The sequence below is a fragment of the Chaetodon trifascialis genome, chromosome 13, assembly GCF_039877785.1.
Source record: "Chaetodon trifascialis isolate fChaTrf1 chromosome 13, fChaTrf1.hap1, whole genome shotgun sequence".
Classification (NCBI taxonomy): Eukaryota; Metazoa; Chordata; class Actinopteri; order Chaetodontiformes; family Chaetodontidae; genus Chaetodon; species Chaetodon trifascialis.
In genome coordinates, this window is record NC_092068.1 from 545,326 (window position 1) to 563,594 (window position 18,269).

Genomic DNA, 18,269 nt, shown 5'->3' on the forward strand with positions numbered 1-18,269 from the left:
TCTGTACAGTGTAATTCATAGTTGATGGACATGGTTCTACCATAAGAGTTGCAAACTTGTTGATTTAATATCTTGTTTGGAAGTTAGAAATTGACTTATAGATTAAGGCAACACTCCCACTGTGTTTAGTACCCTGACCAAAATTGGCATTGGTATAGTCAGGTTTAGAGGCTTCATTTAATGGTAAAAAAACAACAACAACAAAAAAAACATTTGGTTTTCAATCATGTTGTTGTTAAAACCACATCAGAAAACATCCTCTTTCAACACTTTAAGCATCCTCATCAATATACTTTTAAGCATGGGAGTTTAGACAGTTAGATCTTGGAGTCAGACAGCAGTCTGTATGGCTGTGGAAATGCATGTCTAACAGCGTGGCCTGGGTGGCAAACATACTCGAGTCTGTGTTGGAACTGGTGCTGGAGTGTGGGGTCAGCTCCCTCTGGCCATACTTTAGCAGTCCTCACTGACAGTTTCACACATCTAATGAGTGGTGTGTACTTGGGGGGTAGGAACAATGAAAAGGTGATCAGACTGTCCCAGGTGGGGGAGGGGGGTGGCCTCGTAAGCCTCAGGAATGTTTGCACAAACATAGTCCAGGGTTTTGTGTCCTCTGGTGGGGCAGGAGACATTCTGGTGAAATTTGGGGGGAACAGTCCTCAGGTTGGAGTGGTTGAAGTCTCCAGCAACAATAAAGGCTCCATCAGGGTGTGCAGTCTGTTGTTTGTGGATAGCAGCATACAATTCTTTCATTGCTAGTTTAGCATCCAGGTGGATATAAACTGCAGTTATCACAGTGGATGTAAACTCTCTAAAATAAAAAGGCCTGCACTTGATCATCAGACATTCCAGTGGCTCCCGGTGATAACAGTCTGTACACCAAGTTTTGTTAACGTAGATCTCAGTCCCCCGCCCCTGGTCTTACCAGAGTGCTTTAAATATAAAAATATAAATTACTGTTGTGCCGTGTATATAAAAATATACACGGCACAACAGTAACTTCTGTGGCTCCAAGCCACGTTCATCACTTTTTAGGCCTTGACCACTTGTATATGGATATTTTGTAAGTTTTCCAGTTTCCTCCTCCACCTGTGGACAAAACAAACAAAACATTTCTGTGTATCTGTGTTTACATGTAAAATGGAGTGTTTGGGAAACAATGAGCAGCATCACCTCAACTGCCACATGCCCATTTTTTTCTGTATGTAATGAGCATGCATCTAAAACAGCAATGGTGGACTGCCCGTTAGTTTATGTTTGGCTACTGCTAGGCCATGGTTTTCAATAATTACAAATAAATAAATAATTAGCTACTATTATTTGTGTTTTTAAATTACTGTCACCAAAGGAATATGAGCTCACTACACACATTTAAGATGTTCTTCTCTTGTATTTGAACATTTGGAATCATTTTTGCATTCTCATGTGTGGAGATATTTTGTAAAATGACAGTCATTTCAGGTAATTCTTACATATTATCTCGCATAGAAATGAATGGGAACCGAATCTCATCTTTGATATTTGATTGATGATTGACAGGTATCACAGCTGACGTAACAGTTCATGTTCTCTACAGTCACATACAGTGGAATGTGGAATTGAAAAGCAATGAGTTCATATGTGAAAGTGGCTGTGGCTGAGTCAATCACCAGCAGTTCCCAGCTGATTTGTTTTGCCTGTCTGTTGTCTCATTGCCAGCTGAAAAAAAACATAGAGGCCGACTGCTGTTTCCATGGCAACAGGGATGGTGATAGAGAGTGGGTTGGTGTTAGTGTGAGGGTTAAAGGGAGCTTGAGCAATAGAACAGCAGAGTATGAAACCAAACCAGTAACTGAGCTCAGAGTGGAACTGATCGTGTGTGTGAGCAATAATAAAAATGAGTGGAGAATGGAGACACTCATTCTCCATTTTTATTTTCTCTCTAGTGCACACATTCATTGATGCATCAGTCCTGCTCCCCTTTTCCTAGGTGGAGGGACAATGACGCTGGATGCCTGACTATCGCCGCTCATTATCATTCCCTACCCCCTCCATCCGTCTCCCACTACAACTGGATGAGCCAGCCACTAACCAGCTTGACTCTCTCTTACTGAGCAGGGATTTTAAGATTGCTTTCTCACATTTGTAATCAGATGTAGGAGAAGATTATCTCAAGGTCTCCTCCATCTTGTGCACAACCGGGGGCTGCTGAGACAAAGAAAGGAGAGAAGAGGATGCTGTGGAGGAGAGCAGAGAGGGATCAGAGGCAACTCAGTGAATGAAGTGAAGTTAAAGATAGAGAGAAAGGGAGAGGTCACCTGTAGATGTGAGGAGGATGAGGATGAAGGCTTTCTAAGGAACTGCAGCCATCACCTGATATATCAGAAAGGGAAGGAAAGAGCCGAGGCTAGAGCCTCAGCAGCAAGTATTTTTTTGTGAAAGGTAAGACTTTGGATAAAAATGTTTAAAACCTTTTCTTTCTTTTTTTTCTTGGGTTTACATTGATCTTGTATGTGTGTGCATGTATTTATTTCTTATTGCATCTCTTTGTGTAAGCATACTGTAAGTGCATCTGTTCCTGGGTGTGAATATTATTGTAAGAACGGTGTGCAGAAGATGTTCACACCTAAATTGCTGCATGTCATTCCCTTGAATGAGTCAGTACCTGAAAATTTCCCATGGCTGCTATGTATGTGTGCCACAATGGTAAATTAGAATATTGTATACAAGGTTATGAAATTAAATGTCATAAAACTGGCACCTGAATAGCACCTGAAAGTAAAAACATTTACAAAAGTCAAGTTTCAATTATGATTGTCACTCTTAGCAAACACAGACTTGTTGCTGTCTGGATCCTAGAACTTGCTTTTGTGATGGTTTAAGCCACTACACATTCTCACGACATAATATGGATCCAGTCAGCCATTCATTTGATCAGAATCACTCTGCAACTATTTTTGGGTGTATTAAGTATTGGGTGTGTTAAGTACAAAGCTGGAGTCAGGACATGGTTAGCCTTAGTCTTTAGACTAGAGGCAGGTTAACACCTAGCTGCTGCTTTGTCCAAAGGTCAAAAACACACCTACTTACACCTTTAAAGCTCACAGATTAACACCTTGAATATCATTTGTTTAATCTATACTGAAACTGAAATGTATATATAACAAATCCAGTATGTAACTCCCCCTTATTCCTGCTGCCATAAGACTGTATAACAGCTCCTGTTAAAATGTTAAGCTGTGCACATCATTAAGTCATTAATATATTATCTTATTTGCTATTTTTTTTTTTTTTTAACTTAAATTTTTATTAGTTTTTCCATTAGTTTTGAAGTACAAAAACAAACAAACATCCAAAAAAAAGTGTGTATGGGTCAACTGTATGGAACTTACATGTCATAACAATGAACAGTGGGGAATCGGAGGTCACAGTTCAGGTCAAACCGAGCAAAGGTAATATATATATATTCACATACGAAATCGTACATGTATATACATATATTGCAAAAAGAAAATCTTTTACAATAGGTAAAGGAATAAATCTTACACTCAATGTGAGGAGCTACATCGTGGTTGGGCTTCAAAATTTTTAATCCATTTCTCCCATTTTCTGTAAAAGGCAAATTTCCTCAGTCTTAAGGTATATGTCAATTTTTCTATCAGAAAAATCTCCCGGATGATTCCTGTCCAGTCTGAACGTTGTGGTGGGTCAGACTTGAGCCAGTTTTTTGTTATGGCCTTCCTTGCCGCTGTTAGAAGGATCTTAGTCAAGTAGAGGTCTTCTTTGTGTACAGCTGTGGCAATATTTCCTAGGTACAGTGTGGCACATTCCTTTGGGACATTGTAACCTAAAACTACATTTATCACAGTACTAACTGTTACCCAAAATGGTTGGATTCCCGGACAACTCTGAAGATGTGGGAGTGATGTGCCTCCGTGCTGCCACAGTTCCTCCAACAGGACTGTGGCCTCAGGAGTTGTTTACTTTTTATTCAATTCAATTCAATTCAATTCAATATTCCTTTATTTGTCCCTCGAGGGGAAATTCCGAATTTCACAGCAGCATCAAAAACAGAATAGAATATTAAAAGACAAAGTGCATGCAGTTAACACAAAGTATTTACAAAAGGGTGTACCGGGAATAGTATTTACAGACTTTTATGTCCTAAAATATGAGGAGTGATATTATATGAGGAGTGATAAAGAACCGAATCATATTCTTTCAGTTAAATTCTCTCCACTTTAGAGAGTTTGTAGAAGTTTGGAGTGAATGACAGGTATGGTGCCAGTCCTCTTCTGTAATTGTAATGTTAAGTTCATGTTCCCATTTTGCTTTTACATAAAGTGATGTGTATTTCTGGCACTTCATTAAGCTGTGATATAGCTTAGAAATAATCCTGGTTGTCTTTTGGAAGTAGGCACCACACAATTCATCCACCACTGGGTTAATCTTTTCTGCAACACTACCTTTGACTCCTTTGTTGTATTAATCTTTTAATTGAAGATGTCTAAATAAGTCTTGGTTCCTAAGGGAGAACATGTTTTTCAGCTCCTGAAAGCTCCTCATCTCGTTGTTTTTTTACAACCATGCAAAGTGCAGTCAAGCCTCTGTTCATCCACTCTTTAAAGGTTGTGTCCTGCCTCCCCAGCTCAAAATCACTATCTAAAGCTACGCATCTTAATAATTTCTGAGAATTTCCCATTTTTGTTTGTTTGACAAGGGTAAACCATGTTTCTAATGTAAATGTTGTGATAGGATCAATTATATCCTTAATTAAGTTTAAGATTAAGATTACTTTATTAATCACTGCACACACACATGCTACAGGGAGGAGACTGCACACACGCCATGCTTCGTGAAATAATTTTTCTCCGTGTTTGACCCATCCTGGTCTGTCATTCCTCTGCGGCAGACCAGGAGCGGTGGGCTGCCAGCTGCCAGCCAATGCCGGCTCCCGCGCCCGGGGACCCATCCTTCTTCGTCACCATTGGTCAGGTGGTGATCTTCTTGCATGTTTTTAGTGGGGGTTATTTTAAGGAGGAAACCCTGGGTGAACACAGGCAAACTCCACACAGAAAGGCCCCTTTTTCCTAGAGCAGCAGGCATGAAGACATGGTGGAGGACATGCCACCAGCGCCCACAGCGAACCGGGGACCTTCTAGCTGTGAGGCGACAGTGTTACCACCTGTGCCACTGTGCTACCTTAATAGAACATGGTACACTCCTCTCTCCGATACATACCTGGATACTATAGCTAGGGATGCAGGTCTCAGTCCTCTTCCATTTTGCTTCATATGTGTTATCACGGGCTGCACGGTGGCGCAGCAGGTAGTGCGCGTGCCTCACAGCAAGAAGGTTGCCGGTTCGATCCCCGGGTCAGGCGGGGCCTTTCTGTGTGAAGTTTGCATGTTCTTCCCGTGCATGCGTGGGTTCTCTCCGGGTACTCCGGCTTCCTCCCACAGACCAAAAACATGCTCATTAGGTTAATTGATGACTCTAAATTGTCCGTAGGTGTAGGTGTGAGTGTGAGCGTGAATGGTTGTTTGTCCTTGCATGTGGCCCTGCAATCGGCTGGCGACCGGTTCAGGGTGTACCCCGCCTCTCGCCCATTGTAGCTGGGATAGGCTCCAGCCCCCCGCAACCCCGAAAGGGATAGGCGGTATAGATAATGGATGGATGGATGTGTTATCACACCAGTTACACAGGGGTCATAGCTGCGCCGCAAAATAATACATCTTTAAATTTGGAAGTGCCATACCGCCATTATCTTTTGGTAGCTGGAGTGTAGAGAAATGTATCCTAGGTCTTTGACCACCCCAAATAAATCGAGATATAATTTTGTCCCATGCTGAGAACTGCCTTGCTTGCTGCCTTACTTCAGTTGGAAGGGATTGAAATAGGTATAAGTCGAGGCAAAATATTCATTTTCACCACATTTATCTTACTGCTAAAGTCCAGTGAGTAGACCATCTTTCCAAGTCCTGTTTAATGTTCACATTATTACAGTTATAGTTAGCCTTGTACATCAAAGGAGGGTCCTTTGTGATGTATATGCCAAGATATTTAATCACCTTTGCCTTCCAGTTTATATTGTATTCATTCTTAATTTCTTTGGGAGGTACATAGTTAAACAAGAGAATTTGGGTTTTGGGGATGTTTAGTTTGTACCCAGTGTATGAGCCAAATTTTTCTATATGTCCCATCAGTCTGGGGAGGGATGTGTCCAGATCCCCTGAGGTACAGCATGACGTCATCAGCAAACAGGCCTATTTTGTGTTCATGCTATATCCAATAAAGATTCCCTTAATTCTATTGTTCCGGCGAACTGCTTGAGCCAGTGGTTCTATATATAGGGCAAATAGGGTGGGGCTAAGACAGCACCCTTGCCTTGTTCCTCTACTTAATTCAAATTGGTCTGATAAGGAACCATTAACTTTAATCCTGCCAGTTGGTAGTTGATATATTGCTTTAATGCATCTAATTGAGTCCTTGCTAAAGCCAAATCTTTCTAAAGTTTGATATAAAAATTCACAGTTGACCCTATCAAAAGCCTTTTCGGCATCAAGGCTTATCAGGGCCACACTTGCTTTATCTTTATTGATTTTATGTAGTATATGTAGAGTTCTTCTAATGTTATCCTGCGTTTGCCTTCCTAATATGAATCCAGTTTGATCTTTGTCAATTAAGTCGCATACAAATGTTTCCGGCCTTTTTGCAATAATTGAACTGTATAGTTTATAATCTACATTTAGGACTGATATTGGCCTATAATTTGCACAGTCATCTCTATCTTTGTTTTCCTTGGGGATCAAGGACACAATCACCTCCCTCCACAACAGGGGTATCAATCCTTCCTTTAGAGTCCAGTTAATTCAATTCAGTTCAATTCAATTTATTTGTATAGCGCCAAATCACAACAGAAGTTGTCTCAAGACACTTTCCATATAGAGCTGGTACAGACCAAGCTCTTTTATCTACAGAGAACCAACAATTCCCCCATGAGCAAGCGCTTGGCGACAGTGGCGAGGAAAAACTTCCTTTTAACAGGCAGAAACCTCGGGCAGAACCAGACTGTGGGTGGGTGGCCATCTGCCTTGACCGGTTGGGTGAGAGAAGGAGAGCAAGAGAGGGAGAGTGAGTGAGACAGACAGACAGACAGACAGACAGACAGACAGACAGACAGACAGACAGACAGACAGGAATGCAGTCAGAGAGAGAGAGACAGAGAGACAGACATGCAATCACAGTAACAGTGACAGTGGATGTAATAATAGCAGTAGCAGTTGCAGTGGATGTCAGGCAGGACCAAGGCAGGAGACGCAGCTGAAATCCACAATCCAGATTCAGCCACTGTGTAACCTGCAAGACAAAAAAGCACAGAGACTCCGGGGAAGGAGCTAAGTTAGTAACACGCCGTGGTAGGACATGAAAGCGTGCAGATGGAGAGGGACAGAAGGACAGAGGAGCTCGGTGTATCTTTGGAGGTCCCCCGACAGTCTAATCCTATAGCAGCATAACTAGGGGCTGGTCCAGGACAAGCCTGAGCTAGCCCTAACTATAAGCTTTATCAAAAAGGAAAGTTTTAAGCCTACTCTTAAATGTAGAGACAGTGTCTGCCTCCCGGACAAAGACTGGAAGACGGTTCCACAGGAGAGGAGCTTGATAGCTAAATGCTCTGACTCCTGTTCTGCTTTTTGAGACTTTAGGAACCATAAGTAGACCTGCATTCTGGGAACGCAGTGTTCGAGTAGGGCAATAAGGTACTATGAGCTCTTTAAGATAAGAAGGTGCCTGGCCATTTATGGCTTTGTAAGTAAGGAGGAGAATTTTAAACTCTATTCTAAACTTTACAGGGAGCCAGTGCAGAGTGGCTAGTATTGGAGAAATATGACCTCTCTTCCTGTTTTTTGTCAGAACACGTGCTGCAGCGTTCTGGAGCAACTGGAGAATATTCAGCAATGAATTTGGGCAGCCTGATAGTAAAGAATTGCAATAATCCAGCCTGGAAGTTACGAATGCATGGACTAGTTTTTCCGCATCATTTTGAGACAAAATATGCCTGATTTTTGTGATATTACGTAGGTGAAAAAAGGCAGTCCTTGAAATTTGTTTTACATGGGAGTGAAAGGACATGTCTTGGTCAAAGATGACTCCCAGATTCTTTACAGTGGTGCTGGAGGCCAGCGCAATGCCATCCATAGCTGCTATGCCATCAGAAAGTGACTTTCTAAGATGTTTAGGGCCTACTACTATAACTTCAGTTTTGTCCGAGTTTAGCATCAGAAAATTGCAGGTCATCCAGGTCTTTATGTCATGAAGACATGCTTGTAGTCTAGTTAACTGACTGGTTTCTTCCGGTTTCATTGATAAATATAGCTGGGTATCATCTGCATAGCAATGAAAATTTATTGAGTGCTTCCTGATAATCTTACCTAAAGGAAGCATATATAAGGTGAATAGAATTGGTCCAAGCACAGAACCCTGCGGAACTCCATAGCTGACTTTAGTGAGCACAGAAGAGTCGTCATTAACGCGTACAAACTGAGAGCGATCTGACAGGTAGGATTTAAACCAGCTTAGCGCAGTTCCCTTAATGCCAATGAAATGTTCCAGTGTCTGCAATAGGATGCCATGGTCAATGGTGTCAAATGCAGCACTAAGATCCAATAAGACTAGTACAGAGACAAATCCTTTATCAGATGCAATTAGAAGGTCATTTGTAACTTTAACCAGTGCTGTCTCTGTGCTATGATGCACTCTAAATCCTGACTGGAAATCCTCGAATAAACTATTATTGTTTAGAAAGTCGCACAGCTGATTGGCAACTGCTTTCTCAAGAGTTTTTGAGAGAAAGGGAAGGTTGGATATCGGTCTATAGTTGGCTAAAACCCCTGGATCAAGAGTAGGCTTTTTCAGTAGCGGTTTTATCACAGCTACTTTAAAGGACTGTGGTACGTAGCCTGTTGATAAAGAGAGATTGATCATGTCTAAAACTGAAGAGTCAATTAGAGGTAATACTTCTTTAAACAGCTTAGTCGGGATAGGATCTAAAATACAGGTAGATGATTTTGATGATGAAATTATTGAAATTAGTTGGTGAAGGTCAACAGGAGTAAAACAGTCTAAAACTGCGACAGACTGAGTAACAGTTTCTACGATTTCTGCGTTTGAAGACAAAACAGTACCTGTTAACTGCAGGAGTCGATGAATTCTGTCTCTAATAGTTAGAATTTTATCATTAAAGAAGCTCATGAAGTCATTACTGTTCAGAGCTAAAGGAATACATGGTTCAACAGAATTATGGCTCTCTGTCAGCCTGGCTACAGTGCTGAAGAGAAACCTGGGATTGTTCTTATTTTCCTCTATTAGTGCAGAGTAATAGGCTGCCCTGGCACTGCGGAGGGCTTACCTGTATATTTTAAGACTGTCTTGCCAGGCAGACTGAAATTCTTCCAAATTGGTAGAACGTCATTTCCTTTCTATTTTCCGTGAAGTTTGCTTTAATTTGCGAGTTTGAGGAGTATACCATGGAGCTAACCTCCTCTGTTTAATTTTCTTCTTTTTTAGGGGAGCAACAGAGTCAAGTGTCATACGCAACGATCCTGTAGCACTATCAACCAGGAAGTCATTCTGGGAGGGTCTAACGTTAGCATAAGACATCTCTGTTGTATTGAGACATGGCATTGAATTAAATACTGATGGGATCATATCCTTAAATTTAGCTACAGCACTATCAGACAGGAGTCTGGTATAAGAATTTTTGCCTACTGGCTGGTAGTCTGGTAATATGAATTCGAAAGTTATTAAATGATGGTCTGATAAAAGAGGATTCTGTGAGGAGACTATTAAGTCTTCGATTTCAATGCCATATGTCAGAACAAGGTCGAGGGTGTGGTTAAAACAGTGAGTCGGTTCATGTACATTCTGGCGGAAGCCAACTGAGTCTAATACTGAGATAAACGCAGTGCTAAGGCTGTCATTATCAACGTCGACATGTACATTAAAGTCACCTACAATAATTACTTCATCTGCTTCAAGAACTAAACTTGATAGAAACTCTGAGAACTCAGCTATAAATTCGGAGTAAGGACCAGAAGAGCGGTATACTACAACAAATAAAAGTGGCTGCACTGTTTTCCATTTCTCATGAGAAAGAGTGAGAACAAGGCTTTCAAATGAGTTATAGCCGAGTTTAGGTTTAGGGTTGATCAAAAGGCTTGAGTCAAAAATGGCTGCAACTCCACCTCCTCTGCCGCTGCCTCGAGGAATGTGGGTATTAATATGGCTCGGAGGAGTAGCTTCATTTAGGCTCACATACTCTTCAGGACACAGCCAGGTTTCAGTCAGACAAAATAAATCAACATTATGGTCTGATATTAACTCATTTACTAGAACAGCTTTAGAGGACAGAGATCTGATGTTAAGGAGTCCACATTTAATTCTCCTATCTTGTTGTACTATTGCAGAGGTTGTTCTAATTTTAATTAGATTCTTATGTTTAACTCCTCTGTACTTTTGGTTTACTTAGTTTACGTGGTCGGGGGGCAGACACAGTCTCTATGGAGTGTTGAGTGGGTAACTGCTCTAATGGAGGCGCAGAGAAGCGTGTAGGACTGCAGCTCTGCCTCCTGGTCTCAACTCTGAGTTGTCAGGGGTTAGGTTCATAAATAAAATCGGTCAGATTTCTAGAGATGAGAGCCGCTCCCTCCAAAGTGGGATGGATGCCGTCTCTCCTAATCAGACCAGGTCTTCCCCAGAAAGTCTGCCAATTATCAATGAAGCCCACACCGTTTGCTGGACACCACCTCGACAGCCAGCGATTGAACGATGACATGCAGCTAAACATGTCATCACTGGTCAGATTTGGCAGGGGTCCAGAGAAAACTACGGAGTCCGACATCGTTTTAGCATATGTACACACTGATTCCACATTAATTTTAGTGACCTCCGATTGGCGTAACCGGGTGTCATTACCGCCGACGTGAATAACAATCTTACGGTATTTACGCTTATCCGTAGCCAGCAGTTTCAAATTTGATTCGACGTCGCCCGCTCTGGCCCCTGGCAGGCATTTGACTATGGTCGCTGGTGTCGCTAACTTCACATTTCTCAAAATGGAGCTGCCAATAATCAGAGTTGGTTTCTCAGCGGGTGTGTCGCCGAGTGGGGAGAACCTGTTAGAAACATGAAGCGGTTGGTGGTGACCTGTGGGCTTCAGCTTGGGACTATGCTTCCTTCGAACAGTCACCCAGCCTCCCTGGTTTCCCGGCTGCTCGGGAGCTATCGAGGGACGGCTAGCCGGAGCTGCACTTGGTCGGTCCGCACCGACTACGGGGGCCTGGCTAACTATAGCTAATGGTTTTGTTTCCATGGTGCGGAGCCGCACTTCCAATTCACTAAGCCTCGCCTCCAACTCACCAAATAAACTACATTTATTACACGTACCAGTATCACTAAAGGAGGCAGAGTAGCTAAACATGTGACACACCAAGCAGGAGAGAGCTGGAGAGGGACAGAGAGAAGCCATCGCTAGCTGCTAGGCTAAGTTGGTATAGCTAGCAGAGCAGACAAGCGCGTAGACAAATAAAATTGACGGTCACTAAATAAACAGACTTATGGGTGCTTGAGCAGAACTAATGTTACTCTAGAGCGCGGATAAAAGGCCGCTGTAACAAAACACAGAGCAAATTACACTCAGAGGAACAAGAGCGACAAACGCACACTACTCGTAAGGCAGCAACCAGAAACAGGAAGTGAGACGATACGCTTACCTCAGCACGTCAGCACGTCAGCCTGACTTCAGTTCAGCTGTGTGAGCGCTCAGAGAACATCCACAGCAGGATTCCTGCAGCCTCAACCATAAGGCCAATGCCACCCCAATGTTTGTTGGTTGGCTGGTTGTATCTAAATTATAACTGAGTATCACATTAAAATCCCTTCCACAGATACATATCCCCTCAAATTCTATAGAAATGGTATTAGATAAAGTTTTGAAGAAGCATTTATTACTGTTCAGAGGTGCATAGACATTTACAAATGTGAAGATTTTATTTTCCACTTTGCCCGTCACTATGATATATCTCCCTTCCTTATCTTTTATTTCTTTATATAGTTCAAATTTAACTGAATTTGCAATTAGGGTTGTTACTCCCCTTTTGTGGCTTTGAGTGTGCGAGCTGTAATAGAGGTTTCTATATCCAAATTTTTTCAATTTCTCATGTTCCTGTGGAGATAGATGGGTTTCCTGTAGGAAGATAACATGTTTATTTTCTTTCTTTACAATAGCTCTTGTTTGGGTTGCCTAAACCTTTCACATTGAGTGACATAAACTTAAGATCATGTCTTTGCATCATTTGTTCTAACACATTTTGTTTCTTTTCTACTCCTGGTCTACCCAACATAAAACTTAACATCAAACAAAAAAAACTGCATGAACAGATAGAAATATGCTTGGTATTAACATCAATGAAAACCAGATAAAAAAAAAAACAAAGTTTGACTCGCAAAATGGGGAATACTTAATCCCCTCTGGGACCGAAGTCCACTTCCATGAGGGAGGAAATCCCACTTGTAGTGGGGCCCCCTCCTAGCAGTAATTCTATCTATCTATCTATCTATCTATCTATCTATCTATCTATCTATCTATCTATCTATCTATCTATCTATCTATCTATCTATCTATCTATCCTAAAACCACAATCACAATTTACCTTTCTGTTTACATATGAATTTGAAACCTGAAATACAAAGTGTAAAAAAGTGAGCTTCAGACACAGGCAGGTTAGCTATTTCCTACGGTGGCCGACAAGGGCAAACGCGCCGTAAAACGGCAACAGCAGCATTGCATTGCAGCATTTTTCTCTTGCAGTGTTTTTCTGTTGCATTTGTTTTATGTGTTTGTGTGTTTTTGGCTTTGCATCATTCCTGTGTTTGCAGCGTTTTGCCGTTTGCCGCGCGTTTGCCCTTGTCAGCCACTGCAGTTTCCTCATGTTTCCAGTCTTTATGTACTAGGCCCGCATCAAGAGTCATATAGTGCAGACTATTTTCGAAATGTTGAATGATTGGACTATTGGGAGTGAAATGCAGCATACTGAATGATTGAGCTATGGGACTGTTGTTTCTTGTAGTTCTGTTTTGGCAACACAGCTGTCTTTTGTGATGCTCTCATGTCTAATGCCGCTCAGTGCAGTGTGTTTACAAATTTTGCACAATGCATTATCATTATTCTCACAAAATTTTGCCAAACTGTTAACAGTTACAAGTTGAAAAGTTGCCTTGTTTGTTAGTATTTAGTTACAGCATTAATGTGCTTTGGAGAAGGCATTTTTGGTTTGAGAGCTTGTGGCAGTCCTCAGCATATAAACACAACATCATAACACCACATGTACTTAAAATTCAGCTTTCACTCTTATTTTATGCATGAACAGATTTTGGGAAGAAAACTCAGTAAATAACAGTAATAACACACACTTCAGTCCTGATATTAGTTTGAATTTTAACTCTGAAGTGTGCACAATGTTGTTGTTGTTGTTGTTGTTGTTGTTGTTGTTGTTGTTGTTGTTTGTTGTTGTTGCAGAAGTGATTGTAAACTTATCACAAATAGTTGTCGGGTGTCCAGAATATATAGAAAAACCTTGCTGGCCATATACAACTTTATTTATTTTATTTTTATTTATTTATTTTTTTTGTCTTCACCTTTCTTCATCTGTAATCAGGGACAGTGGACACTAAGTAGTTTAAGCAGAGGCCTGTAGAGGCCAGAGAAAAAAATGACCAAGTTATCAAACCCTAAACTTTAATGTGCAACAACCCTGGAATTTTTTTTTTCAGAGACTGAACTGTTCATTCATTTTTGGCTGATCTGGGCGACAATGTATTTGTCTGTCACCAAGGACCAGTCAATAGTATCAGGTAATTACGTACTTGCTTTCAGTACTAATGTTTCAGCACAGGACTGCTGTGCATAGTGCATGGGAGAAATAATGGAGCTTAGCCACATATTGACCTGCGGTTCCTTGTCAAGTTTATCTGGCCATGAGTAACATTTGAGCAATATTGCATTTGATGGTATAAATAAGTTATGATTAGTGGTCAGATAGATAACCATTATGCTTTATAGGTAAACAATAATAATTGAATGAGGTCAGGCTTGGGTGGGCAAGTGGGGCAGCATATAAAGGATTAGTATTAGGTGGACTGGTTTATTTAGTCATTTTTTGTCTTATTTAGGACAACAACACTTTGACAAAAGTGTCACAATTGTTCAAGATGCTAGTGTGTATGAATGGAAACGCTCATAATGAGAAGGTGGCTTAGCTGCCGTACGAATGTGTGAATGCAGACTCGTGTTGTAAAAGCGCTTTGTATGGTTGGCAGACTGGAAAAGGTCTATATAAATACAGTATATTTACAATTGAAATAAGCCTAATTATAGTCATATTACAATGATGATTTTATTTATTTGTTATTGCTTTTGTTTTTCTTGACATTACATTATGAAAATAACCCAATAGCAACGAAGCAAGAAGCAATAGTCATTCTTAACTCTTGAAACTCAAAAATCTAAAATAATTTATTTATTTTATTTGTTTATGCAATTTTCTGTGTTCTGTGTGTGTTTTGTGTGTGTTTTACTTATTCTTAAAGGTTCCATGGCAGCGGCTGGGCATCCTGTGTCAAAGCTGTACCCACTTGGGGGAGCTATTTCCTTGGAATCTGCACTCTCTGGTCACTCACTCTTTCACACCTCCAAGAGCTCTACACATGCAGTATTACCCTCCCAACTGTCTGAAAGACTGGGTTACACTTGCCAGGAGGAGCCAGAGGAGGATGTCAGTGAGATCTATGAAGAACATTCAGCAACTCCTCCTACAAGACAAACTAACTGCAGCAGTGTGAAGGTCAGCAGAGAACCTGGTGAACAAAAATGGAACCCATCTGAACACTGTGTGCACCCCCATTCTTCAAGCCGCCCTCATAATCTGGCTGAGACATGTACACCCGCACGTGACCACGAGATGCATGCAATCAATGACAATCCTCAGGCTGGCAGTGTAGTACAGAGTGTAAAGCCAGCCTCCCTGCCTAGTCACTGGAGTCACAAGAGTGAAACTTGTGGAATTGCTTCCCATGGAGAAGATAAGATTATCCAAGAGGCTGAGAGTCACTCCACATTAGCCTGCAAGCAGCCCATGCAGCTGCAACAGTGCAACATTATCACCACTATTTGCAAAGGGGCCAACAGTGGAGAGGGCGGCATACAGCACCGTCCGAGCAGGTGTGTCTGTATCTCATCTCCCAAGGCAGCAGCCAAAATGGAGGGTGTTGTCAAAAAGGGCCATCTTCCCCCTAAATGTGACAAGGCACTCTGCTATGGCTCTTATATCCATCATGGCAATTTTGAGGACACATTTGCTGCCTATTGCCATCCCCAGCCTATCCCAGCCCCCTCTCAGGTGCAGCCACATCACATAGAGTCCAGCTGTGACATCCAGCATGCTGCAGCACCTCCTTTAGTGATGAACCACCTCACCCTTCCTCGTCTCATGTCCTCTGTCAGTGAGACGGGCCTGGACGCTAAACACCTGCTGCAGTGCTGCAACCTCAACTGCTCTTGGATCAGCACACTGCCTCCTGCTGCTGGGCCACAATCGCCAAAAAACTTTGGTTTAGAGGAGTGCTGCAGCTGTCCTGTTAGCCATGTCACCATGACTCGGGACATGGGGACCATGACCACCTACAAAGAGCTAAGGGATGTTGGGGTGCAGACAGGACAGACCATCACACCTCATGTGTTTCCCAAGATCTGTCTGGCAGAGGGGAGCAGGAGTGAGACCTCCTGCAGCCAAACTCCAAATAGTGACGGAGGCAAGAAATTGGGTGGTGCTCCCAAGTCCCCAGTGAAGGAGGTGAAGTGGGATGCAGAAGGGATGACATGGGAGGTGTATGGGGCCTCCGTCGACCCTGAGGAGCTGGGCCTGGCCATCCAGAGACACCTGGAGCTGCAGATCAAGGAGACAGCAAGTCATGCAGCCAAGCTATCTCACCAGAACACCATCTCCCAGCAGAGTGGCAAGACTGGCTGTCAGAGAAAGAGGGGTAGGATGATGGGCTCCATCCAAACCCCAGCCTGTTGTGCTCGGACCTCTACAGCTGTCGACTGACTGACCAGCTAACTGATGGGTGGGATAATACCTGAACACTATGTTCAGTAGCTAGCTACACATAGCCTCAGACTCAAATGTTATCTCACCCATCTGATCAGGGGAAGATAGAATAATCTGTGTACTGCATACTGCAAGAATGGCCTGCATACTAGAACCAATGCAAAAGTTTCGTAGGAAATACTGATTAAAAATTTGTGTAATCAATATGAAGTTGAGTTGAATTAACAACAGATATATATATTTTGTCATTTGTTGTTGATGGTTCAATATTTCAACTATTGTAAACCTGATTTCTGCACCTGTGCACTGCCAGTTTTTTCAGAAGGCCACTCAATATTGGTTTTTACAATAAAATCCTGACAGGACAGAGACACAATGAAACACCTCTTGCAGAGCTTATAATGAATACATGAAGTGGGAAATAAAATGAAATTCAACATGAGACACTTCAACCTAATGCTTGACCATCTGGACTGTGACATGTGCACATGGCAATGGATGCCTGGCAGAGAAAGCTTTTGAGAATTTCTGACTTAATTCTAAACCCTAATCCCCGACATCTGAGTCTACAGTTTCAAAGAAAACCAAAGAATCAACACCTCTCCTACACAGTCACAAACTGCTCATAAACACAAAATTAGTATCATTGTAATACTGTAAAACAAGTAAAAGTAGTCTACAAATTAACTTACACTTATCTGCTTTTTAAGACAATGAAGATAGATTGAATATGTCCTTTGGAAGGGACCTTCAAAACAAATCAACACAATGCATATTGTTTGTGTTTGGGGAAGTCAGACAAAGGAAACAAGACGATGGTCTTTTATTGTTTAAGTGATGGACACATTCAGGTACTTCCATGTGATTGGCTTGTTCAGCATACCTGCAGTTTGACCATGAACATGGTATAAGAGCCTAGCAATCTTAATTTCCTACATATTTATGATAAGTTTTATGTTTTCCGTGACCTGTGTTGCAATTTTGATTGTGATTAAATGATATGACACTTCCTGGATATGTTTTCCTCTTGACTGTATGAACATACAGAGACATGATCATTCTCTACAGTTAAATTTTAATCAAATATACAGATAAGACAGCATTAGAACATTTTAAACCATTTTAAGACTCTAACTCTTCACCAGTCCTCTTTGCAATGCCTGGAATCTTGTGGAATAGTTCAGTTGTATGCAATCATATGTACAGGAAATCTGAAGCACTGTTCAGATCACTGTTATAAACAAGAATAAATAATCCATGAAGAGATCCTAGTGAAATATCATAGCAAAACACCTTAGAAACTCACTATCTGATGATATAGCAACTACGGATGGCATTATGCTGGCCACCACTTTAAGTAATATAGTATCGTATAGTAATAGTATCTTTGATAACTTCCATGTAAAACAAATTTCAAGGACTGCCTTTTTTCATCTACATAACATTGTAAAAATCACGCACATCCTGTCTGAAAACAATGAACAAAAACTAATTGCAATCCCTTACAATCAGGCTATCAGGCTTGCCTTGGACCAGCCCCTAGTTGTGCTAATATAGGATTAGACTGTCAGGGGACCTCCTGAAGATACTCAGAGCTCCTCTGTCCTTCTCTCCCTCTCCATCTGTATGGATTCATGTCCTACAAGGTGTGTTACTAACTTAGCTTCTTCTCCAGAGTCTTTTTGCTTTTTTGTCTCACAGATTCCCATGGATAGTGGTTGAGCTGGGAGTGTGGATTATAGCTACGCCTCCTGCCATGGCCCTGCCTGGTATCCATTGCAACTGCTATTACTGTTAGTCATACTTCCATTATTATTAGATCCACAGTGTTGTATTATGTACATATACTATCTGTTACTAATATGTACACATATCATATATAAATATATATGTATATACAGTACTATGCTATGTACTATGCTATATATACTGGATGAATGAGAATCTTCACTGATGTTAGGTCTCTACCAGCTGTATTTAAAAAGCGTCCTGAGACAACTTATGTTGTGATTTGGCACTATATGAATAAAATGGAATTGAATTGAAAACTATGACATTTCCTATGCTAAAAGGAAACATAGTGTTGGTTGCACGTAGCTGGAAAACAACAGCTTCTTGACCCCT

General features: G+C 41.5%; 3 protein-coding genes across 4 annotated transcripts in view; 2 read left to right on the plus strand and 1 right to left on the minus strand.

Annotated features, from left to right (window-relative positions):
- The window catches only part of LOC139340971 (transmembrane 9 superfamily member 2-like), a 369,464-nt gene that overhangs the window by 289,030 nt on the left and 62,165 nt on the right, over window positions 1-18,269 (minus strand). The gene's annotated exons all lie outside the window — the stretch shown is intronic.
- zswim8 (zinc finger, SWIM-type containing 8) overlaps window positions 1-18,269 on the plus strand; it is a 425,535-nt gene that overhangs the window by 210,133 nt on the left and 197,133 nt on the right. The gene's annotated exons all lie outside the window — the stretch shown is intronic.
- Window positions 1,933-16,355, plus strand: LOC139340972 (uncharacterized). The gene is made up of 2 exons (XM_070977150.1): window positions 1,933-2,421; window positions 14,626-16,355. The coding sequence occupies exon 2, from the start codon at window positions 14,631-14,633 to the stop codon at window positions 16,140-16,142; it is 1,512 nt and encodes a 503-aa protein (XP_070833251.1). The 5' UTR covers window positions 1,933-2,421; window positions 14,626-14,630; the 3' UTR covers window positions 16,143-16,355.